Raw genomic sequence first — 27,617 nt, 5'->3', positions numbered from 1 at the left:
TTAGGGTTCCTCTAAAGTGATCACGGTGAAGCTCCAGTCCTTGCGCCGTGACTTTGAAACCTTGCACATGAAAAATGGAGAGTCAGTGCAAGATTTTTTGTCAAGAGTTGCTACTATAGTTAATCAAATGAGGTCGTATGGTGAAGATATTCTTGATCAAACTGTCGTAGCAAAGGTGTTAAGGAGTTTAACGCCTAAGTTTGATCATGTAGTTGCAGCCATTGAGGAGTCTAAGGATTTGTCAACCTATTCATTTGATGAGCTCATGGGATCCTTGCAATCTCATGAAGTGAGGCTGTCCAGAACAGAGGAGAAGAATGAAGAAAAGGCTTTTTACACGAAGGGGGAGACATCAGATCAGAAGAATGAAGGCAGAGAAGCTACTGGTAGAGGACGTGGCAGAGGAGGTGCTCATGGAAGAGGTGGTCGTGGCAGAGGCCGAGGTGATGCATAAGGTGACCAAAGGCAGTCAACTGAGAAGAGCAGAAACAAGAGTAATATCTAGTGCTACTACTGCAAGCGGTTTGGACATGTTCAAGCTGAATGTTGGAAGAAAGAAAGGCAAGAAAAACAAGCTAACTATGTCGAGCAAGAGGAAGATCAAGTCAAGTTGTTCATGGCCTATAATGAAGAGGTAGTATCTTCCAACAATATTTGGTTTTTGGATAGTGGATGTTCTAACCACATGACAGGGATAAAGTCACTCTTTAAGGAGCTGGATGAATCACACAAGTTGAAGGTGAAACTTGGTGATGACAAACAAGTGCAAGTGGAAGGCAAGGGGATCGTGGCAGTGAACAATGGTCATGGTAATGTAAAGCTCCTTTACAATGTGTACTTTATTCCTAGTTTGACTCAAAACTTGTTAAGTGTGAGGCAACTTATGGTTAGTGGATACTCCATTTTGTTTGATGGTGCTACTTGTGTGATCAAAGATAAAAAGTCTGATCAAATAATAGTTGATGTTCGTATGGCCGCAAACAAGTTGTTTCCTCTTGAAGTGTCAAGTATAGAAAAGCATGCTCTTGTTGTTAAAGAGACTAGTGAGTCTAATCTGTGGCACTTAAGGTATGGTCATCTAAATGTCAAAGGGTTGAAGTTACTAAGTAAAAAGGAAATGGTGTTTGGACTACCTAAAATTGACTCGGTGAATGTGTGTGAGGGCTGTATTTATGGGAAACAAAGCAAGAAACCATTCCCTAAGGGAAGGTCAAGGAGGGCATCTAGTTGTCTTGAGATTATACATGCTGATCTATGTGGTCCTATGCAAACTGCTTCATTTGGTGGCAATAGATATTTTTTGTTGTTTACAGATGATCATAGCAAGATGAGTTGGGTGTATTTTCTTCAATCAAAGGCAGAGACTTTTGAGACCTTCAAGAAGTTCAAAGCATTTGTAGGGAAGCAGAGTGGCAAGTGCATTAAGGTGCTGCGGACTGACAGAGGTGGAGAGTTCTTATCAAATGATTTTAAAGTGTTTTGTGAAGAGGAAGGCTTGCATAGAGAGCTGACTACTTCTTATTCACCAGAGCAAAACGGTGTGGCTGAGAGGAAGAATAGAACGGTGGTTGAGATTGCTAGAAGCATGATGAAGGCCAAGAACCTTTCAAACCATTTTTGGGCAGAAGGAGTTGCTACAGCTGTATACTTGCTGAATATTTCTCAAACCAAGGCAGTGTTGAATAGAATTCCATATGAAGCTTGGTATGGGAGGAAACCTTGGGTAAGCCATTTAAAGGTTTTTTGTAGTGTTGCCTATACGTTGATTGACTCACATAACTGTAGTAAGCTTGATGAAAAATCAGCAAAGTGCATCTTTATTGGTTATTGCTCTCAATCAAAAGGATATAAGCTATATAACCCTGTTAGTGGTAAGATAATTGTTAGCAGGAATGTGGTGTTTGATGAAAAGGCTAGCTGGACTTGGCGTGTAAGTGAAGACGGTGCTCTTGTGGAGATTTCAAGTGAAAGTGAAGTGGCACAGAGTGAAGATCAGCAGCCTTCTGTTCAGATTCCAGCAAGTCCAACTCCCTCTCATTCACCTAGTTCCCCAAATTTGAGTAGCAGCAGTTCTTCACAATCTTCAGAGGAAGCCCCTCCAAGGAAATTCAGATCTTTAAGGGACATCTATGAGACTACACAAGTCTTGTTTGTAGCTGATCCAACAACCTTTGAAGAAGCAGTGGAGAAGGAAGAATGGTGCAGTGCTATGAAAGAAGAGATAGCTGCCATTGAGAAGAATGAGACTTGGGAACTGGTGGAGCTTCCTGAAGACAAGAATGTGATAGGTGTTAAATGGGTTTTCAGAACCAAGTACTTAGCAGATGGTAGTATACAAAAGCACAAGGCACGGTTAGTGGCAAAGGGCTATGCACAACAACATGGAGTTGATTATGATGACACCTTCTCACCAGTTGCACGGTTTGAAACAATAAGGACCTTATTAGCCTTAGCTGCTCATATGCATTGGTGTGTTTATCAGTTTGATGTCAAGTCTGCTTTTCTTAATGGAGAGCTAGTAGAGGAGGTGTATGTATCTCAGCCTGAAGGCTTCATAGTTCCTGGTAAAGAAGAGCACGTGTATAGACTAAAGAAGGCCCTTTATGGGTTGAAACAAGCCCCACGAGCATGGTACAGTAAGATAGATTCTTACTTTGTTGAGAATGGCTTTGAAAGGAGCAAGAGTGAGCCAAATCTTTACCTGAAAAGGCAAGGTAAAAATGATCTTCTTATTATTTGTCTTTATGTAGATGACATGATCTATATGGGTTCATCCTCTTCTCTTATTAATGAGTTTAAAGCCTGTATGAAGAAGAAGTTTGAGATGTCAGACCTAGGGCTGTTGCATTTCTTTCTTGGTTTAGAGGTAAAACAAGTAGAGGATGGAGTCTTTGTTTCACAAAGAAAGTATGCTGTTGATTTGCTTAAGAAGTTCAATATGTTAAATTGCAAAGTAGTAGCTACTCCTATGAATTCAAATGAGAAGTTGCAAGCTGAAGATGGCACTGAAAGAGATGATGCTAGGATGTTTAGAAGTCTGGTTGGAGGCCTCATTTATCTGACACATACACGGCCAGATATAGCTTTTGCAGTTGGGGTGATCTCCAGATTTATGCATTGTCCTTCAAAGCAACATCTTGGAGCTGCAAAGAGATTGTTGCGATACATTGCTGGAACATATGATTTCGGGATATGGTATGGTCATGTTCAAGAGTTCAAATTGGTTGGCTACACTGATAGTGATTGGGCAGGGTGCTTAGAGGATAGAAAAAGCACTTCAGGCTATATGTTTTCTCTTGGGTCAGGTGCAGTCTGTTGGAGTTCAAAGAAGCAAGCAGTGACAGCCTTGTCCTCTTCTGAAGCTGAGTATACAGCTGCAACCTCATCCGCATGCCAGGCAGTGTGGTTGAGGCGAATTCTTGCTGATATTAATCAAGAACATGAGGAGCCAACTGTAATTTACTGTGACAACAAAGCTGCCATAGCAATGACCAAGAATCCAACCTACCATGGAAGGACAAAACATGTTGATATTCGAGTTCATTTCATAAGAGATCTTGTGGTTGAAGGTAAAGTTGTTTTGCAGTATTGTAACACCAATGAGCAGGTAGCGGATGTGCTGACAAAAACATTATCTAGAGACAAGCATGTCTACTTCAGAAGCAAGCTTGGAGTTTGCAACTTTGAATCAAGGGGGAGTGTTGAAGACTGATTCAAAGTGGCTGTTGGCATATTCCTATTCTTATGGTTGAGTTAGTCAAATAAGGAGCTTGTTGCTAAAATCGAGTTAGTGGGTGTAGTGGGTCAAGTGTTAGTGGTGTAGTGGGGCATATTGTGTCCTCTTTGTTTTTTTATAAATAGACATGTTTGCTGTAGTGGAATTAATGACTGCAATAAAATATCCAGAAGCATTTTCTTTGGTCTGGTGAAGCTCTGTTTTTTAGAGTTAAAGAGCTCTATTTTTTCCTTGCTATTGTTTTGTCTTGTTTTTTGTCCAACATTCCCGACTCAAATCTTATCTCCTGGTCCTCCTCCAAACAACGCTTGGTCTCCAAGAGCAGTGCCGAATCTGAATATAGAGGGTTAGTCTCCCTCACGGCTGAGTTGGTGTGGATTCAGTCACTTCTTCAAGAACTTTGCTTACCCACCTCTCCACCCATCTTATGGTGTGATAACCAGAGTGCATCTCATCTCGCTGCTAATCCAGTCTTCCACTCTCGATCTAAACACATAGAATTGGACCTGCATTTCATTCGAGATAAAGTTCTACGCCAAGAGCTTCATATCTGCTATGTGCCTTCAAGTGACTAGCTTGCTGATATACTAACCAAACACATACCTATTTCCCAATTTTGTAGTCTCCGTAGCAAGCTCACAGTCACCAACCCGCCTCTGAGCTTGAGGGGGGATGATAACCAAACACACCCTAAACAAATCTCCTAACCTCCTTTCTCACAGTTGGAACTGAGCAACTGTGTAACAGATTGCAACTGTGTAACAAATCAAAACCACCTCATGTAGCTGTATATAAATATGTTTGTAATCTTGATTCTTACCTAATGAAAAATAGTTGAGTTCATTCTCTTCTTCTGCACATTTCTTCAAAGGTTATCACATTGATCCAAACAAGACTCTGCAGGCCTCACCATGAAATTTGGTTTTAGAACTTCTACGTAATGGAAGTCAAAACAGTTCTTTATTTTGAACCCCACACAAACAAAAATGGAAAACTTTAGTAAGAGTCCTTCCAAACAAATTTTTTGAAAATTAATTTTCTTATTTCAAAAATAAGATGTTGTGGTGAATTATCCAATTTATTTTCTAAAAAAAAAAGGAGAATTTTCTTTTGAGATACAGACAAACTATTCGTAATACTGAGTTTGGTAGAAAAATGAAGAATGTCTGTGCTGTAGGAGATTTTGTGTTTGTATATCCTTACTTCCACATTTTGTTCCGAGCTCAAGAGGTTTACCACAGGCTTGCAAGACAATGGCTACTTTCTCCAAGCTGACAGTGTTGCTGATGCTTGGAGGTAGGTTCTGGCAGACGCATGGAACGTCCACCATCTGGACAACATTGTAGCATCCCATAGAGGGTGGAGTTTTGGGACCGGGCTTTTGAAGATATTGCATGCATTGTGCTACCAGACTCCTCAAGTCTTCTTTGCAATCTTGGCCAGAGACAACATTGTTACCGGAAAATAAGATTCCGACCACAATGAAGAGAGCTAGAGTCATGAAACTAATTTTGAAAACTGCCATTTCTCTTTGTGGCTTTTTCTATGAAACGGTGGTATTGATATGGGTTGGATGAACATTTATATAGAGATTTTGGGAGACAATTTGCATTTGTTTGGTATCTAGAATGAGGAATGAGATTCCATATTTTGATTACATCTTTATTGAATTTGGTAATTTCAATTATTGTATTTGGATGCATCTAGGAATTAAGGTTGAACTGATAATTTATTTCCATTTCAATATTAAGTAAAAATGGGAATAAAAAATGAAAAAAGAAATAAATTGTCAATAAGATTTAAAATAATTTTTATTTTAAAAAAAATCTCATATTATACATATTATACATAGTTTTGATTTAGATCCATTAGATAGGTCTATACACAAGTCTCATTTAGTTGACTTTGACCACACATGTAAATGGAAACACATAATATCTCTTTAAAAAATGACAAAAATTGAAGTTTGTTATTTAATTGATTTATTTGTATTTTGCAGTTGACTTCAGTCTTGACTTGTCGACAACATATATCTAGGTTTATAATAGAGTGGGAGATGGATCCTCACATTTGCCCTTATGTTATTCGATTTGGATTTTACGTTGCATATCGTATTGGACGCATTACATTAGATTGGGACTGATTACTAGTCTTATTGAGAAATGGCGTCCTAAGACACACATTTCACCTATCTGTTGGGGAGATGACCATTAGGTCACAAGATGTTGTCATCTTAGGAATTCATATTCACATGCCTCTCATCATTGGTACATGTGACTTAAATTGGTTACTGTTATGTTGCGAGATTTTAGGTGTGACCCCACTTGCACATGAGATTAGAGGGTCAACAATATTGACACGATGGCTATGTCATCAATTATCTCATCCACCGAGATATTCAAATGATGCACACATTAGAATGACATGCACGAGCTTTCATACTAGCATTACTTGGTTTAACATTATTTATAGACAAGAAGGGTACACATGTTCATGGGTTATCTTTTACTACTTAGAGACTTAACTAAGACACTATGTATAGTTGGGGAAGTGTAGTCCTAGCACACCTATATAAGGAGTAGTGTTGGGTGAGTTTGGAGGTGCCATCGATATTGCTAGATGTGTTACACTATTGTAGGTATCTAATTGTTCACATTAGATACACTATTGCTGGTTGTGTTATACTATTGCTAGTGTTATCTAATTGTTCACATTAGATAAGAATTTCTAGCTAGTTGCTTCAAGTTTATAATTTAAGTAACATTACTAATGTTATATTTTATCCAATTATGGTCTTGGTAGACACTCCACGTGGGTCGACCTGATTTTGGTCAACCACCAGCCCTTTCAGAAGCTCAACATTTAGATCATGATGTAGCCTATGATTTACTAACCAAGGGTCCTATTGGGGTACGCCACAGATTATTAGATGAGGACTAGAGATTATAGGATGAGGCAATAATAAGATAAGACTTCGGCACTTGATTTATTGGGATGTAGGTGTAGAGTACTTTTATCATGGGCTCATAAGCCATCACGTGTGTTGACATTTTATTAAGACCAATTAGATGCATAGACCCATGACTAGGTACATATAAAATGTATTGTGTTATTGTTAACCACATAAGCATTAAGATTATTGATGTCGAATGTTAATATTTAAAGGTTTTATGGGTGTCTTACATGGGAGACTTGGTTGCCCATCTTCTAGTGATTTCTTTAGCAAATCAAGAGATTTGGTGGATGATGTCACCTTTTATTTGCTTTAACACTGTCGAGTGGCATCGCCTGAAGTGAGTATTGTCACAGTTTGGCCTTTAACAAGAGATACCCACATCTTGTTTGATAAAGCATTCCGTGGGCATGCAAGGATGCATAAGTATCCCATGCATAGTATATTACCTTATGGGCTAGTCGTGTGGAACGTATTGCAATGAAACCACCTATGACTAGTACTAGGGAGTTCTATGATCCATATATGGAGTGGTATTGACATATTACATGACGTTTGATCATACCCCCTCTCCATAGGGATTAAATGAGGTACCATAGTACAATAGCAACCGCTCAGTTGCTGGTAAGATTTTTTGACTTAGAAATGGTTTCTCAAATTATAATTAATAGAAAATCATCTTCCTAGTAGATTTGATAAGGTTACTTTAGTTGCATTAGGTGACATTCACCAGATTGTTACTGATATTTTGCATGTTATTGGAGAGGAACATTGAATATGTTCAATCCATAAGTCATCTACATCATCAGGCCCATCCATGAGACCACCTATCATAACCACTATTGTTAGGATGTAGTCAATTAGAGGCCAAGGGAGAGGTGGTAGGCGAGATGGTGGCTGGGCTAGATGGTAGCCTCAATTGCTAGGAATATTTGGATTTCTCTATTCCCTATCCTTGGATCTCGTAGGGTGCATGCAAACTATCCTAATATGGACCTACATTTTTCATGGGTGTTCCCACTCGATGACGAGATTCATTTTCTTAGTGAAAAACTGATTTTTATAAATTGGAATCACCACTTATTTTTATTTATTTTTAAAATGGAAAATAAAATAAGAAATAATACCCTAAAAAAAAATGACTCTTTATTTTTGGAAAAACATGTCTTTAAGAACTCAAGTCTAGGTTCGGAGGTTAAACTACCTATCAAGAAGGTACCATAAAGGTAGTACCCCTTTAAACCCTGAAAATAGGTCACGACTGACTAGGTTAAGATACAATTAATCAATAAATCAAGGATACTAAGGATATCAAAGGTATATCTAAAGTCAAACAACATGCTATACACATCCAAATGATCATACCAAAGCAATCAGTGACATGAGAGAAAAATATAAGCATACTTGAGCTGCATCCCAAAGCGCTTTTATGGAAATATCAAGGTTAGTTTGACAAATAGTACAATATACAACATGCATTCTATCCATTCAAGAAAACCAAGCAATGATCAAAGTAGACAAGATGATATCAAGGCAAATTCATACATTAGATAATTCACAAACAAGGTTTGCATATTTAAACAATTATAAAGATAAAATAGGTGGGAAACATACTTGGATAGCATAAATAACTACAAGATGCTTCCATAAGACTAAATAGGTTAGGGCAAATATAGTGATAAATAAAATGATACCAAACTCTAATATAGATGATACTTATATAGAGCTCAAATAAGATGGCATGAATTCAATAAAATAACAACTATCACCTAGGGCTTGCAATACAATTCATTATTGAAGCTAAAGTAAGGCACAAGAGAACTAGAAATACCAAAATTAACTCTTAAGTCAAAGCATGCAAGCATGCAGCAAGTGGTCAGAACAGTGCATCCACATGAAAAATCCTAAATAAATATCTAGAAGCACTATTTCATCATGGAAAAAATTAGACAAAATCCTCATTATGTATATATTATAGAAAAAAAAGCTAATGTCGTAACAAGATATGTCAACTAACACTAGATGAAATAATAAGTAAAACACTATGCACAAATTTTAGCATGCAGTCAGAACAAAAAGCTTTACAAAAAAAATCATAAAAAATATCTAGAATGAGAATTTAATCATAAAAACTTTGAAGGAACATCTCTTATATGTCTATATTAACACCCAAGTGACCAAAAAATTCATAGAAAGGTCCAAAACATGACAAAATTCAATAGCATGCTTAAACTAATTTTTTTTTAACCAATATAGAAGTGTGGTAAAATCAATAAAAAAAATCATAAAATATGTTTAGAATGTCTAATTTACAAGAAAAATGTTGTCAAGGCCAAAAGGCACATGAATCAAATTTAAAAACAAGAAAAGTGCCCCTTGGTTCAAAATTGGGGTAGTGTAGTGGATGAGATAAGGGAAAATTATATCTTTCAATTGAAAAAACATTTTTCAATATTTTGTGTCTAAAATCAATTTTAGGAAGTCCAGAATCTAGAAAAAAATAGTAAAACAAATTTTCAAAGTTATCTAATAATTTTAAAAACACAAAAGTTGTTCAACTGTCTAGAACCGAGCAAAACTGGGACATGATAAAAGATTAATTCATAACTTTTATTTGAAAAGTGTTTTTTTAAACTCAAACAAACTTCTAAAATTAAGTTAAAGGAGTTTAAAATATATAAAACCACTAGAAAATTTTTATAGCTAGGTATTCCAAGTAAGCCAAATCAAAATTTTAATTCAAATGCATAGTAAACCGAATAGGTTGGCAATAAAAAATTTTAAAAATATGATTTTTGTGTTGGGGCCTCATCAAATTCCCAATTGATATATACAAACCTAGCTTACACAATCCCAACCTTGCATGAGAATTGATAAACTTGTCAAAGTTGAGAATTATCCCATCCATTTGGGACTACAAGTTTGGATTCATGTTTTACTCAAAACAAAATTTTATTGAAAATCAAAGAAATGTGCAGACCGATCAAAACATGGTCGCATGTTTTGTAAGACAAAGATTTTTGAACCTAAGGGCTCTAAGTGAATTTTTGAAATAGGTTTTCAAAGGGGTCTTTTGAGAAAAGATTTTCTTTATTTCTAAAAGGGAAGAGTTGCATTTTTAAACAACAAAACACAAGGATCACAAAGTAAGCAAACTATGAGAAAAACAAAATCGCAAAGTGAAATTTTTGACAACCAACCATATAGTGAGAATAGAGACCGATCCTCATGATTTTCCGAAGGCCTTAGAAAAATCAAATTAAACGAAGGATCGCTAAAGCAACAAGCAAAGCATTTTAGATTAAATACACTAACAAGACATCGTTTCATGAACTATCCACTAGGATTCTAAAAAAACATATAAACTAAGATAAGGTCAAGAAAGAACTAACATAAAACCAACCAAACACCTAAACATGCGAATATAGTAACACGAAGACGTAGAATTCCAATCAAACACATGACATGGGCAAAACAACATAAGAATTAACTAAAATTTTGGATAGCACATGAACTAAACTACGATCTAAACTACGATCAATCAAGAGTTGGAAGTAACAAACATAAAACATGAAAATAATAATATGAGATCAATTAACTAGAATTTTGAAAAGCATATAAACCGAATAGGATGGATCAAAGACTAAAATTAACTATTTTCTAAAACATGAATATCATGAAATGAGATCAATCAAATTAATAAACTAAAATTCCAAAAAAAAAAAAAAAACTCAAGCTAAATAAAATGAATCAAAAACTAAAGTTTAACAATTTTAAAATTAAAATATCATAACATGGAATCAAACAAAATAAAAACTTCTAAACTAACTAAAATGAAGTAAACTAAATCAAAACAAATTTTAAAATAAGAGCTTTATCACATGACATCAATTAATCTAATGAACTAAACTTAAAAAAGTACCTAAACTAAACAAAATGAATGAAACTAGATCAAGACAAATTAAGAAAAAAAGAACTTTACCGCATGGAATCAATTAATCTAAAATTATAAAAAACTTATAAACTAACTAAAATGAATTAAACGAAATCAAAACAAATTTTAGAAAAAGGAACCTTATCACATGGAATTGATTCATCTAATGAACTAAAATTATTAAAGCATCTTAAGTAACTAAAACAAATCAAACTAGATCAAAACAAATTTTTAAAAAAAGAACCTTATCACATGGAATCAATTAATATGAAATTATAAAAACATCTAAACTAACTAAAATGAATTAAACTAAATATATATATATATATATATATATATATATTTAAAAAGAAACGTTATCACATGGAATCAATTAATCTAATTAACTAAAATTATAAAAAATTCTAAGCTAACTAAGATGAATTAAAACTAAATCAAGATAGGATTAAAAAAATGAACTTTATCACATAGAAGCAATTAATCTAATGAACTAAAATTATAAAAACATTTAAACTAAACAAGATGAATCAAAACTAAGTAAATAAAATTTTAACTTACTAAAATAATACAACGAATTAAACTTTCAAATCTATGACTTTTCAAACTAACATAATGAAGAATAAAAAATAAACTAAATAAAGCTCTAACCTTTCAAACTAAAACAAAGAATCGATATTAGTTCAAAACAAAGATTACGACTTCTGAATCTAAACCAATGAATCTAAATTAAATTAAAGAAAGTTCCAATTAATCTTAAAAAAATCCAAGATTAATTCAAGATCATATTAGTATGGAATTCAACAAGAAATTATTTATTTAAATATGAAGGCTCAAAATCCAGACAACTTTAAAAGAATGGAATTAAAAAGATCTATCCAAGAAGATTGATAGTAAGAAGACTCAAGAGGAAGATTGTCAATTATAGCAAATAAGAGTTTCTCATCAATGGTAAGAAGTAGAACCCCTTGCCATATTAATTTCCTCGAGCAAAAGGTTACGGGAGAGTACTACGGTGACCACCACTTATGACTATGATCAACTTGGAATATCAATTACATACTTACTTGATCTGCATACCAATTACATGATTGATTGACTACTAACTTGACATAAAAACACAAACTTAGTGGAAAGAAACAAGTATAAAAACAAATTGATTAACTTGCCTGGTAACCATTTTGGATCCTACATTATGAAAATGTAGAAAAGTTAATGTATGATGTTTTATGATAACAGTGTCATGCCTAGAGCCCATTTAGGAACTAATAACATTTTTTCTATGTCAACTTGGACGATGAACTCTACAAATAGTTGAATGAAAAACAAAAAAAAGTAAAGACAAGATAGCTTTATCCAATAAAAAAATTTGTCTTACCACTAATATTTTTATCAGTGTGAAGAATTTGAAGAATTTTTTAGCTCCTATAAGTACTTTATAATTTGAAAATTAGTAATTTTTATGCTAATTTATGAATGAAATCAGACATATATAATTAAAAGATAAGAGTATGTTTGATATTGATTCTAGGAGGGTAGAATTTTTTTTTAATGTTGAAACTATTTTCCTTATAAAAAATAAACATTTGACATTTTAAAAATCATGTTTTGAAAATCTAAGATATTTTTGAATTAACACTTGGTTGGTATTTATTTCGAAAAAAGATTTTTTATTTTTATTTTTATGAATATATTGTTGGAAACCACTATAAAAACCATTTTTTATTTATATTAAAATATGAATTGATTATCTATAAAACGCATTCATGATAGAAGTGTTATTAATAAAAGCAATAACAACAAAAAGACACTTTTATTGAGAATTAATCATTTTCAAAGGACTAATCAACATATGGGGCATACATGACTTGAGATTTTGCAAATGTTAAATAATTTTTTAAATATGAATTAATTCCTTAGTTGTGTTTTTCAATTTATGATTTACCTCTTGTCATATGGTGAACCAAGAACACTAAGGTGGTTCATGATAATATAATTATAATTTTGATTTGGATGTTCAGTACTTAAGTGTAAGAATGGCCATTATTTTTCATATTTTATTTTCTATTTGGTTACCATCAATTATGATTTCCTGAAACAAAATTAAAATTTGTTACCATCTGGATCACAAGAAAAACATGGAATGGATAAAAGAAAATTTAATTTACCTAAACTTAATTTAATTTAATTTGTTACTCTCTCTCTCTCTCTCTCTCTCTCTATATATATATATATATATATATATATATATATATATATTGTATCATGGACTAACTAATTTCTATTAATAAATTTTTGAATAAAGATAACTAATACGTATAATGTTTATTTTACCAAACGTAGCTCCTTTGAAACAATATTGTTATGATATATTTTCAAGCACAAATACTTAAAAAAGATGTTTATAACCTATATTATCGAAACAATAATCATGAAATATGTGCAAATTCATAATCTTCTTGTCTAATAATAAATTATATTATTTTCATAATAATTTCAAAAGTTTTCTTAAGAATGTTTCTTCATTTTTTGTGATTGATTTTTATAATTCTTACATTATCAATAAAATAAAATTTAGATAATATTAATTTTATTAACTAATACCTTGCACCTAGACTATATTTAGTATTAATAAAAAGAGTAAGAAAAGATAGATCTTGCCTCTCATCAATTTACTAACATCCAAATTACAAAATTTTGCATTAAACCAATGAAGGTTATGAATTTTAAAACTATTCAAACATTAACTTTTTGTTTGGTTCCTTGAAAGTACAAGGAAAAGAAACTATCCCAACAACTTTTTCATGGACAACCAAACAATAATTTATCTCGCATATTTTTCTTGTCTTATATATTTCCTCTCTATTTTCACTCCAAAATTTCAAACAACTATCTATTGCCTTAAAATAGTGAAACAACTATCTATTGCCTTAAAGGAGACTTTTACAGCAGCATCTAGATTCATGACCTTTATTTCATATCATTTCCAGTAGAAACAAGTTTCCACTCCTACAAGATCGAAGTGGAAGTCACATATTTATTTACCATATATGATAATCGCTCACGACCCTGCTTTTTCACTTGGCGTCTTCTAAACTTGTGGAGGAACTGTGAAACCTGGAAATATCTATCTTCTTATCTATCTATCTATCTATCTATCTATCTATCTATCTATCTATCTATCTATCTATATATATATATATATATATATATATATATTATGTTTTGTCAAAAACAACCAAGAAATTTGTTTGTTCTTACTTCCACATTTGGTGCCTGGCATAAGAGGTTTGCGGCAGAACTTCAAGACATAGACCACCTTATCCATACTGATCAGGTTTTCCATGGCCGGAGTTATGTGCTGGAAAATGCAGGGAATTCAGGGCCTGATAGTCACATTGGCTGGCGACCATGGTGCTACTGGAGAATAAGATCCCGACAACAAGAAAAGGCAAAGTGATGAAACCAATGTGTGTGTGTGTGTGTTTTTTTTTTCTCTCAAATGGTATGGTTTTGGTGTGAACTGCATGGAGATTATATAGGGTTTTAGGGGACACTTTGCATGGTGCCTTTGCTTTTTATGTGCATGTGCCATGAATGGAATGGGGACACTTTAATTTGGTACCCGGCCCTCTGAAAAAGGCCAAGTCACATGTTCTGCCAAAAATGGAAAAAGTCGTGAAGATTTACAAGAATTTTGTGGGCATGTTATTAGAGTTTTGAAGGAACAAAAAGTATGTTTGGATTGTATGAAAGAAAGTTTTATTACCAACAGGACTGAGATGTGACATCCTTAGTCTAATCCAAACAGATCTCATTTGATTTTGAGAAACTCATACAAGATCAAAGCAAGAGAGCCAAAGGATTCTTTACTAACATGTAGATTTATGAGCTTTCAGAACATTCCCGCTAGATCAAGTCTCTAGCGAGAAAGATGAAAGAGGAAACTACACAAATTTATTTGCTAGTATAACTCTGCATTTTCCCTTGTCTTCTTCTCAAACTGCTGGTGGCACGGTGTAATCTGAAAGTTGCATACAACAAGAGACATTAAGCAAATGAGTCTCGAAAAATTGTCCATTAATTTCACTTGCTTTACTTAAAAGAGTAAGTAGTGGATCCATTGATCCAAACAAGACTCTATAGGCCTCACCATAAAATTTGGTTTTAGTACTTCTACTTCAAAAATTTCTTGCCAAATTGGTAATGAAAATCAAAACAGCTCTTCATTTTGAACCCCACAGAAAAAGGGAAAACTTTAGTAAGACTCCTTCCAAATAAATTTTTGAAAATTTCTTTTCTTTCCTAAAAAACAGAATTTTCTTTTAAGATAAAAACTATACTATTTGTAATACTGAGTTTGGTAGAAAAATGAATGTCTTCTGCAGGAGATTTTGTATTTGTATATACTTACTTCCACATTTGGTTCCAGGCTCAAGAGGTTTGCCACAGGCTCGCAAGACAAAAGCTACTTTCTCCAGGCTGACAATGTCGCCGACGACTGGAGGCAGGTGCTGGCAGACGCATGGAATGTCCACTGTGTTGATAGCGTTGCAGCATCCCTCAGAGGGTGGAGTTTTCGGACCGGGCTTTTGAACATATTGCAAGCATTGTTCTACCAGACTCCCAAAGTCTCCTTTGCAAACTTGGTCGGAATCAACATTGTTAAGGGAAAATAAGATTCCGGCCCCTATGAAGAAAGCCAGAGTCATGAAACTCATTTTGAAAACTGCCATTTCTCTCAGTGGTTTTTTCTATGAACCGGTGGTTTTGGTATGGGTTAGATGACTGTTTATATAGAGATTTTGGAGGACAGTTAGCATTCTCACAGGCCGTGTTTGGTACATGGGAATAAGGAAAAAGAAAGATATTTTGTTTCCATTGTTATTCTCCTAGTATAAGAATGAATTTAGTAATTCCAATTATGCACATAGGAGTGTAATGTTATAATAGCAAAAATAGGAATAAAAAATGAAACAAAGAAATAGATAAATGTTAAATGTTAAATGTTAATAATATTCATATATATGATTTAAAATAATTTTTATTTTAAAAAATCTCACATTAATTGTATTTATTTGGAAATAACTTTTTATTTTCATTTAAAAAAATCATTGAGAGAATTTTTTTTTTGTGCTAAATAATAAAAACCTATTTGGGCATGTGATTTAAAAACAAAGTAAAATAGATAGATATTATTATGATTTTTTTATTAGAGAAAATGAATTTCAAATCAAGTGAGACTTTGTATTGAATTTATTAATAAATGTAATAATTTTAAAAATTAATTTAAAACTAAAAAATATATGTATAATGAATATAAAAAATAATAGACATAATTACTATTTTAAATTCTTTAATAAATCTTGTAATTATTAAGAATAATTTGAAATTAAAAAAATTGATTAATTAATTATAGATTAACTAAAATAATCTAGAATGTCATCTTCATAATTGATCAATAATTAATTCTATGCATATAATGAAAATTTTGGCTAATTATATCTTAAAAAATTAAATTTTAGTTGTTTTTACATTCATTTAAAATGAAATAATTTCATAAATGATTAATTTTGAATAATTATTATTATTATTTTTAAAATAAATAAATTATGCTTTTATAAGATGTTAATATCCATATTTTTTTAATATTTATAAAATCATTTAAATAGTATTAGAAATTATTAATTTTGAATTATTATTATTTATTTTTTAACAAAATAAATCAATTAATTTTAATATCTATATTTTTATAATTTTTATAAAAAAATTACAACATATGATTTATTATATTATTAATATTCATATTTTATTAAAAATATTTATTTTAAATTTATTTGTAAATTAACATTTGTTTTTCTTTTTAATAAGATAAAAATTAAATATAGTTTACATTATATAAATTGAATTTACAATTTGTGTTTTTTACAAAATAAAAATAAAAAATTATTTTTAAAAAGAACTTATCTGATAAAGCCTTTAATTTTAACTTTTTTGAAAAATATTTTTAAAATAACTTGCACTGGGGAATCAAAAATATTTTTAAAAAACAATTTGTGTGAACTGCATTTTGGTGTGAATTGCTGGCAATAACAAGGGAAGCCAAAGTGATGAAACCAATGTAACTGCCTTTACTCTTCTTCTAAAAGTGTCTTTTTTGGTGTAAGGATTATATGACTTTTCGTCACACTCTGCATTGTACGTTTCCTTTTATGTGCATGTGCCATGAATGGAATGAGGACACTTTAATTTGGTACCTTCTGAAAAGGGCAAGTCATATGCTGTGCCAAAAATGGAGAAAGTCGTGAAGATTTACAAGAATTTTGTGGGCATTTCATTAGAGTTTTGAAGGAACAAAAAGTATGTTTGGATTGTGTCCATAGAAAATTTTATTACCAATAGGACTGAGATGTGATATCCTCATGATCATTTGTTAACAAGTCTGAGTCTTGGGGGATCATGATCAATCCTTGTATCCAAACACTCATTTGATTTTGAGAAACTCATACAAGATCAAACCAAGAGAGCCAAAGGATTCTTTACTAACATGTAGATTTATGAGCTTTCAGAACATTCCCCCCAGATCAAGTCTCTAGTGACATAAGATGAAAGAGGGAACTACACAAATTTATTTACTAGTGTACTAGCTTATATGTATCTCTGCATTTTCACTCGTCTTCTTCTCAAACTGCTGGTGGCACCGTGTAACCTGCAAGTTACATAGAAAAAAATCAATGTCCAAAAATATGTCCATTTCACATGCATAAAATATGGGATTAGTACTTCTACTTCAAAATTTTCTTGTCAAATTGGTAATGAAAATCTGCTGCACGATATTTTGTATATACTTACTTCCACATTTGGTTCCGGGCTTAAGGGGTTTGCCGCAGACTCGCAAGACAAAGGCTACTTTCTCCAGGCTGACAGTGCCGCCGACCCCTGGAGGCAGGTGCTGGCAGGCGCATGGAACGTCCACCGTCCTGACAGCATTGCAGCATCCCTTAGAGGGTGGAGTTTTCGGACCGGGCTTTTGAACATATGGCATGCATTGTGCTGCCAGATTCCTGAAGTCTCCTCTGCAACCTTGGCCGGAGACAACATTGATACCCGAAAATAAGATTCCGGCCACAATGAAGAGAGCCAGAGTCATGAAACTGACTTTGAAAACTGCCATTTCTCTCTGTGGTTTTTTCTATGAAGCGGTGGTTTTGGCATGGGTTGGGTGACTGTTTATATAGAGATTTTGGGGGGACAGTTTGCATTCAAAGTTAACGTTTTCTGCACTTGTCATGCATTGCATGAAGCAGTTTTTATTACGCCCCTTGAGGAAAAAGGTGGTGGAAGTTTTGGGCCCATTGAATTTAAGATCTTTTTGGTATCGAAACAAAGAAAAATATCATGGTACTAAATGGATATTATACCAAATATGTAATTTGGTCCATTTAAGTGTATGCTAAAACATGAAATATTGAATAATGATACGAATACATTGAGCTTCAAATACAAAAGAAATGAGATAAGATTAAAAAAAAAAAAAAGTGTACATACAAAGCAATAAGACTATTTACAAAATACAAAATAAGGAAACTTTTATTAAACACTTTGACATTTTGAAATTAGTTGGATATTGAAAACTACCTTTTCAACACTCCCGAATAACCCAAGGCATGTCTCGAAAATTAATAACAAAATCTAAATTCTAAGAATTTAGTAGCATTTTTTTTAATCTTCAAAACATTGTGTACAATTTGAGGGCAAAATCTTTGATGATGGGATTTTCAAGATGGTAGTTTTTCTCTTTGTGGTTGCTTGAAGTTTTAATGCAAACAATATTAGTTTAATTAAGAGTACAAAGATATCCATACAAATATATACGAGGTTTTGACGTAATTTAGGAAGCCATATTTTTATCCACGAGTGAGAGAGAATCATTCCACTATATCATAGAAAATACTAGAGAGGATAAAAACCATATAGAACTATTAGGTTTCTAAAACATATCATGTTTCTCCATTTCTTGTATCTATAACCCCTTACTCTACCAGGTGTCTTCTATTTTTTCTCACATAAAAAATTAAGCAACAAAATTTATACCATTGCTTGCTTACTTGATTTTTTTCCTCAACATGCTATTAGAGCCAATTGAAAGCAGTCAAATCCTGTCAAAAATGGCCAGCCAAGATGACCCCGACCAATCTTGCTATCCAATCTTTTCGCCAGTGCACCAGCCTCGTATTAATCAAGTTAAACACTTCTAACTTTTCTTCTATGGCGTTCACGAGTTTTGCCTTTGATTAGAAGTCTTCGAAATAGCATACCACCTCACAGATGCTAAGAAGCTTGAAGAAGAAAAATATGGTGAAAATGGAGAAAAGCTTTGGAATCCTCAATATGTTGCCTAGATCAACGATGATGGGCTACTCTCTTCTTGGCTACTTGGAATAGTGATTGAAGAAGTAATCGGGATGATTGTTGGAGTGGATACAGCTCATCAAGTGTGGTTTTCACTTGAAGAACATTTGTTGCCTAACACCAAAGAGAAGGAAATACGCCTAAAAGACAATCTATGGTCTTTGAAAAAAGGATCCTTGTCCATTAAAGAATATGTTAGGAGATTTAAGTCAATCTGTGACAATTTGGCAGCCATAAATAAACCAATGGCAGATGTTGACAAAGTTTTTCAATTAGCTGGAAGTCTTGGACTTAAATACCAAGACTTTCACCTAGCAATGCTAGCTTACAAAACCTCCTTACTCTACTTCTAATCAGTTTGTTTTTTCCTTGCAAAGCCATGAACAATGGTGTTAGGAAGTGTCCCAAATTCCTAATTAGTATAGATTCCTTTTTTGTAAAGAATATTATATAGAATATTTCTAAGTTGATATATTATTGAAATATTAGACTTCCTTATAGAATAAGGAAGGTTGTTGGAAATATCTTTATAAATATTCTAGATCATGAGGGGAAAAAGTTATGAGATGGAGATGAACCTGTAGAGATTATATGAGGTGGATAGAGATGTGAGGAAGAACGGGAGGTACTCGGTGGAGCAAAAGAGTTTGTAGTAGGGTATGGATACAAGGAATGGGGAAACATGAGATGTTTCGGAAACCTAATAGTTGTATCTAGTTTTGTCCTCTGTAACATTCTTTATTGTATAATGGAATCATTCTCTCTCATCTGTGGACGTAGGCATGGTTGACCGAACCACGTTAAAACCTCGTGTATCATATGTGTGATTGTTTTATCTTTGTGTTCTTGAACTAACATTGTTGGCATCAAAACTTTCGTTGTCACTACAATTGGTATCAGAGCTTGGGTTGAAGATTTTTGGAAGAGTAAAAGATCACAAAACACACAAGATGAAAACAAAATGAATTTTCACTGAAGGTGGAGTCGATTGCTCTTTCGTGGTGATATGATACAAAAAGGTTTGTGTCATGGAGAGCTTGAAGATTAACTTCATGAAATTTGGTCCAAGGTGGAGATTGTTAGGAAGTGTCCCAAATTCCTAATTAGGGTGATATGATACAAAAAGGTTTGTGTCATGGAGAGCTTGAAGATTAACTTCATGAAATTTGGTCCAAGGTGGAGATTGTTAGGAAGTGTCCCAAATTCCTAATTAGTATAGATTCCTTTTTTGTAAAGAATATTATATAGAATATTTCTAGGTTGATATATTATTGTAATATTAAACTTCCTTATAGAATAAGGAAGGTTGTTGGAAATATTTCTATAAATATTCTAGGTCATGAGGGAAAAAAGTTATGAGATGGAGATGTACCTATAGAGACTATATGAGGTGGATAGAGATGTGAGGAAGAATGGGAGGTACTCTGTGGAGCGAGAGGGCTCGTAGTAGGGTATGGATACAAGGAGTGGGGAAACATGTGATGTTTCGGGAACCCAATAATTGTATTTGGTTCTGTCCTCTGTAATATTCTCTATTGTATAGTTGTAATGCCAGTGAAAGCTTTGATGCCAACAATGTTAGTTCAAGAACACAAAGATATAACAATCACACATACGGTACACGAGGTTTTAACGTGGTTCGACCAACCATGCCTATGTCCACGGATAAGAGAGAATGATTTCACTATACAATAGAGAATATTACAGAGGACAGAACCAAATACAACTATTGGGTTCTTGAAACATCACATGTTTCCCCACTCCTTGTATCCATACCCTACTATGAGCCATCTCGCTCCACAGAGTACCTCCCGTTCTTCCTCACATCTCTATCCACCTCGTATAGTCTTTACAGATCCATCTCCATCTCATAACTTTTCCCCTTATGACTTAGAATATTTATAGAGATATTTCCAACAACCTTCCTTATTCTATAAGGAAGTCTAATATTACAATAATATATCAACCTAGAAATATTCTATATAATATTCTTTACAAAAAAGGAATCTATACTAATTAGGAATTTGGGACACTTCCTAACAATCTCCACCTTGGACCAAATTCCATGAAGTTAATCTTCAATCTCTCCATGACACAAACCTTTTTGTATCATATCACCACGAAAGAGCAATCGACTCCACCTTAAGTGAAAATTCCTTTTGTTTTCATCTTGTGTGCTTTGTGATCTTTTACTATTCCAGAAATCTTTAACCCAAGCTCTGATACCAGTTGTTGTGCCAGCGAAAGCTTTGATGCCAACAATGTTAGTTTGAGAACACAAAGATAAAATAATCACACATATGGTACACGAGGTTTTAACGTGGTTCGGCCAATCATGCCCACGTCCAAGGATGAGAGAGAATGATTCCACTATACAATAGAGAATATTACAGAGGACAGAACCAAATATAACTATTGGGTTCCTGAAACATCACATGTTTCCCCACTCCTTGTATCCATACCCTACTACGAGCCCTCTCGCTCAACAGAGTACCTCCTGTTCTTCCTCACATCTTTATCCACCTCGTATAATCTCTACAGGTCCATTTCCATCTCATGACTTTTTTCCCTCATGACCTAGAATATTTATAGAGATATTTCCAACAACCTTCCTTATTCTATAAGGAAGTCTAATATTACAATAATATATTAACCTAGAAATATTCTATATAATATTCTTTACAAAAAAAGGAATCTATACTAATTAGGAATTTGGGACACTTCCTAACAATCTCCACCTTGGACCAAATTCCATGAAGTTAATCTTCAATCTCTCCATGACACAAACCTTTATGTATCATATCACCACGAAAGAGTAATCAACTCCACCTTAAGTAAAAATTCCTTTTTTTTTTTTTTTTCATCTTGTGTGCTTTGTGATCTTTTACTCTTCTAGAAATATTCAACCCAAACTCTGATACCAGTTGTTGTGCCAGCGAAAGTTTTGATGCCAACAATGTTAGTTCAAGAACACAAAGATAAAACAATCACACATATGGTACACGAGGTTTTAACGTGGTTCGACCAACCATGCCTACGTCCACAGATGAGAGAGAATGATTCCACTATACAATAGAGAATATTATAGAGGACAGAACCAAATACAACTATTGGGTTACCGAAACATCACATGTTTCCCCACTCCTTGTATCCATACCCTACTATGAACCCTCTCGCTCCACAGAGTACCTCCCATTCTTCCTCACATCTCTATCCACCTCGTATAGTCTCTACAGGTCCATCTCCATCTCATAACTTTTCCCCTCATGACCTAGAATATTTATAGAGATATTTCCAACAACCTTCCTTATTCTATAAGGAAGTCTAATATTTCAATAATATATCAACCTAGAAATATTCTATATAATATTCTTTACAAAAAAAGGAATCTATACTAATTAGGAATTTGGGACACTTCCTAACACAATGGTTCCTGTTTCAACGGGAGGAAGAAAAACAATTTGTAAATATGACACAAGCTTTTGTTGTATAAAGAGGATGTAGAAGAAATTGCGGAGGAATACAACAATTTAGAGGCAGAGGAATCTTCAACTTCACAGGAAGGCATACCAATCAAAGTGGAAATTCAACCTAGAAGCCAAGTAAGAACCATTGGGGGTGTAACAATCATCAGTGGAGCAACAATAGCAGTCATTGGAGAAATACGAACACAAACCCTCAATAGCATAACAAGAAAAATTCTGAAGGTTTATTCATTGCCAATTCTATGGAAAGGATAACCATTTTACCATAAATTGCTGGAATAAGTACAATTATGCTTTCCAAGAAGAAGATGCTCCACAAGCCTTAGCAACACTAAACATCAATGAGACTAATGATCAAAATTTTTATGTTGATTCTGGAGCAACCACACATGATAAATGACACGGGTAAGCTTCACAATGCAAAAACATATAGTGGATTAGATGTTATATATGTTGGAGATGGAAACAAATTATCAATATCACATACTTTATCTACCCATGGAACACTGAAATTGAAAGATGTAGTGGTGGTTCCAAAACTGAAAAAGAATTTATTGTCTGTAATCGACTTACATCTGATAATCATTGTGTCTTTGAATTCACATCATCTGGTTTTGTGATTAAGGACCAACAACAAAGAATAGTTGTAAAGGGGCATAGGAAAGGACACCTATATGCACTTCAAGAAGTAGATCATGAAGTTTAGAGGATGGGGCACCCTCATTCCAAACTTTTGAAAATACTCATTACAAAGAATGTCATTGGCATCTCTAGCTAGATAAGCAAACCCTCCATTTGTACTAGTTGTTAAATGGGGAAACGCTGTAAACTTCCTTTTATTAATTCAAATAACGTTTCATCATTTCCTCTTGGAAAAATCCACTACTGACCTTTGGAGACTAGCTTCATTGACTTCTACTCAAAATTTTAAGTATTATGTTATCTTTGTTTGCACTAGATTTACATGGATTTATCCTTTAAAGAAGAAATTGGATTTTTTGGTTGCTTCTTGAAATTTCAGAAATTAGTCAAAAATCAATTTGAAAGGAAAATCAAAGTGTTCCAAAGTGATGGAGGAGGTGAATTCAGTTCTACACATTTCTTGATTCATTTAAGTCATTGTGGAATTTTCCAGCAAGGTTCATGTCCGGGAACGCCTAAGCAAAATGGTCTTGCAGAGAGGAAGCCTAGACACAATGTAGAAACCAGCCTTACAATGATGTTCCATTAAAACTTTGGGTTGACTCCTTTCTAACTGCAGTATGTCTGATAAATAGATTGCCTTCTTCTACCTTAAAGATGGAAACTCCATAAACAGGCTATATGACAAACATCCAAATTACAACAGTTTGAAAGTATATGGCTGCAAATGCTTTCCCTACTTGAGATAATGGACACTAAAAATTTGAGAAAAGGACTTTTCCATGTGTATTCATTGGTTATAGTTCTTTGCACAAAGGGTATAAGTGCTTGCAACTGGAAACAAATAGAGTTTACATACTAATATATTTAGTCTTTGATGAAAAGGAGTTTCCTTTCTCTACCAATCTATCTTCTAATGCCACTTCCAAATTGCAGGAATCACTCACTTTGACAACATTTCTAATGAAAAAGAATGGTTTTAGAAGAAGCATTTTGAGACACAATCACAGAAAAATTCAACAAACACTGTAGCAGTTCCTAGTGCCTCACAGCCAACTTATTCTGATTGCTGTTATGAATCAATACCAACTAAGGGCAACACTCCACAACCATATATTTTCAAATCATGAATGCAACAATTTCTCACCTGCCAATGTTGAAGTTCATGATCCACAAGGCTTAGAACTTCAGTTATCAAATTCTGCAGTAGGAAGCTCATCCCAACAGGTTGAAACACCTTTTGGCAACAAAATCTTCACACTCCTTTCACCTTCATGAAACAAATGTTCAACCCATGATCACAAGAAGAAGGTTACTTAAGAACCCTTCCTTAGCTTCAAAGTTGACTCTCAACACATCCAAAATTTCGGAACCAAAAAACTTTGAAGACGACTCTAAAGTCTCCAAAATGGTATGCTGTAATGCAAGAAGAGGTTTCGGCTTTACATCAAAACAACACATGGACTTTAGTCCCTCAGCCTCTTGTTACAAATATTGTTGGCTCAAAATGGGTGTTTCATACCAAGTAGAGAGAGAATGGAAGTGTAGATAGGCTCAAAGCTTGACTTGTTGCCAAGGGCTTTGCACAAATTCCAAGAATGGACTTTTATGAGATTTTCAGCCCTGTGGTAAAACCTACAGCCATTAGACTTACTCTCTCAATTGCAGTCACTTTAAATTGGACAATGAAGCAACTTGACATCAAGAACACATTTCTTCATGGCTTTCTCAAGGAAACAGTTTACATGGAACAACTTCTAGGTTTTATTGATCCAACTTATGCTTCCCATGTTTGCTAGCTCAATAGAGCTCTTTACGGGTTGAAACAATCACCATGTGCTTGGTTTGATCGGTTGTCCAAATATTTGTTTGATTTGGGATTTTCATTTAGCAAGGCTAACACATCTCTATTTATTTATAGACACAATGTAAAAATCATATTGCTCTTAGTGTATGTCAACGATGTTATTATGATAGGCAACAACTATCATCTCATACAAACTTTTATCAACAAGCTCGATATGGAATTTGCATTGAAAGCCCTTGGTTCACTTCACTACTTTCTTGGAGTCGAAATTGGGTCCTTTGCTGGTGGCATATTTTTATCCCAAAATAAGTACACAAAGGATGTGTTGAATCGTGACTAAATGCTTGATTGCTCCAAAATGGCCACTCCAATCGCTTGTAAGCAAAACCAATTCAGTTCCAATACTTGTTGATGCTACTGAGTACAGAAGCATAGTTGGAGGATTGTAGTATCTCCCTTTCACCAGACCCAACATCACTCATATTGTTAACAAGGTCTATTAAAATTTTCTAAGTCCTACCTCTATTAAGCGCATCCTCCACAATTTAAAACGTATCATGGTCTATGGTTTTTGACCACTTGCCCAAAGTATTTTCACTTTCTTTGGTTTTTGCGATGTTGATTGGGCTGGTTGTATTGAAACAAGACGTATCACTTCTGGTTTTTACATATTTTTAGGTGCCAATTGCATTTCTTGGTCCTCTAAATTGCAGCCTACAGTGGCCTGATCTAGTGTTGAGGCCAAATACAGAGCCATGACTACAACAACTGAATTAACATGGATTTTGTACCTACTACACAATATCAACATTCCCCTCAATCGACCTCCTCAGCTCCTGTCTGACAATATTAGCACCCTACACATGTCCACGAACTTGCGTTCTCGGCATTCACCAAGCATATAGAGCTGGATTACCACTTTGTACGAGAAAATATCACTATTGGAGCTCTCATTATAAAATACATGTCCTCACCCTTGAAAATTGTTGATGTCTTCACCAAATCTCTACCAGATTTTCAATTCATCAACTTTCGTTTCAAGATAGGAGTTTATCCCATTCTACTTGCTAGCTTGAGGGGGCCGGGCTTGATAAATTCTGTGAAGGGAAGGCAATAATCAATCAGATGTTTACATGGAAAGTAAACAATCTGCAAATGGCAACGAAGAATATTAGTCACCCATCAAGAACCAAACTGCTGCCACACATCTTACAAGGAAAGAAATCACCTACAGTTGGAAGAAATCAATCTGACACTGGAAAGGAAAATTAACTAGCTAGCTACCGATATGACTGATATTGCTCCATTAATTTTGTTGTTTGTTTGTAAAAAGTCTCCACACATTTGTGTATATATACAACTGCATAACCTTCAAGAAAAAAAAAAAGAAACACATCTCATATACCATTACTTGCATACTTGATTTTTTTCTTCAACACAAACTTGATATAAAAGACTCATGAACTTCATTTATAACCTCTCAGGCCTACTTGAAAATCATTAGTGATCCTATTGTGTGAGTTTTACTCATTCAAATATAATTATTACCATACTTGTATGCCATATACATTGATTGCACTCGTAGGGTCCAACACCTTTCTTTCTTATACCTCATTGATTATAACTAGCTCTTGCTTTGGTTTTAAAACTTTCCATTGTGTCTTTGTGAGAGAGTAAATCCAAGTCTTGGAAGAATATTTTGTGAGTTGTAAAGGTCTATCGTAACCTTAGAATTCCAATGTATAAGAACATGAAGAACATTGGTAAAGGAAGTTTAGACATAGTGAATATATCTCCAAGCTTGGGGAAGGAGTTTGAGGCAGTTTTTGAACCATCACTTTTTGTAATCTCTTTTATACTCTATCTCATTTTTGTTGCTATAAGAAGAAAATTTTTTTAATACATATATATATATATATATATATATATATATATATATATATATATATATATATATATATATATATATATATATATATATATATACATGAAATCTAGTTTAGGATTGCCATTTTGATGGATATAAATAATAATATATGAATTAAATATAAATAGATCATAGAAGAATAACTAAAAGAAAAGAGTTCTAAAATCATATAATCTAATAAAAACTTAAGTTTTTAGATAATGAACTATTAATATGTACTTGTTTAATATGGTATATATCAGAACTATTAATATGTATTTGTCTCTCATCCCTTTGGACTCCTATTGAATTTTGAAAAATAGTAGGAAAAAAAAAACAACTAATAAAATGAAGATTCAAATTGGTTCATTAATCCATTCACCATAAAAAATAAAGGAGGGTAAAATCAAATATAATAACGCTTAAACTTTTAAAACCTTTCATTGGAAAATGATTTAAACTTACCTTTATTTTTCTTTATTCTCATTTTTATTTTTATTTTTTTTACACAAATTTTTCATGAAATAAATAGTCTCAAAGAATGAAAAAAATTCTCATTAGAAACAAATTCATGAAGAAGACTACAAAAAGAATGAGAGAGAAATTCTCATTAAAAACAAATTCATGAAGAAGACTACAAAAAGAATGAGAGAGAAATTCTCATTTGAAACAATTTCATGAAGAAGACTATAAAGAGAGAGAGAGAGACAAAAGAAGGGTCGTCGTAATAAGATGCAGATTTTTA

At 33.5% G+C, this 27,617-nt stretch overlaps 2 protein-coding genes across 2 annotated transcripts; both read right to left on the bottom strand.

Annotated features, from left to right (window-relative positions):
• Positions 1-14,618: 14,618 nt before the first annotated feature.
• On the bottom strand, positions 14,619-15,356 carry LOC100265450 (uncharacterized). Its single transcript, XM_002268691.4, has 2 exons — positions 15,035-15,356; positions 14,619-14,644 (listed from the first exon to the last, which is right to left on the bottom strand). Exons 1-2 carry the CDS (start codon positions 15,354-15,356, stop codon positions 14,619-14,621), a joined length of 348 nt encoding a protein of 115 aa, XP_002268727.1.
• A 1,777-nt stretch (positions 15,357-17,133) lies between these two features.
• On the bottom strand, positions 17,134-17,843 carry LOC100244776 (uncharacterized). The gene is made up of 2 exons (XM_002267873.4): positions 17,473-17,843; positions 17,134-17,329 (listed from the first exon to the last, which is right to left on the bottom strand). Exons 1-2 carry the CDS (start codon positions 17,792-17,794, stop codon positions 17,304-17,306), a joined length of 348 nt encoding a protein of 115 aa, XP_002267909.1. The 5' UTR covers positions 17,795-17,843; the 3' UTR covers positions 17,134-17,303.
• Positions 17,844-27,617: the final 9,774 nt, after the last annotated feature.

This window comes from Vitis vinifera, chromosome 13 (assembly GCF_030704535.1).
Source record: "Vitis vinifera cultivar Pinot Noir 40024 chromosome 13, ASM3070453v1".
Lineage (NCBI taxonomy): Eukaryota > Viridiplantae > Streptophyta > Magnoliopsida > Vitales > Vitaceae > Vitis > Vitis vinifera.
Note: the sequence above shows the minus strand (reverse complement) of the source record. Positions and strands in the feature narration are given on the sequence as shown.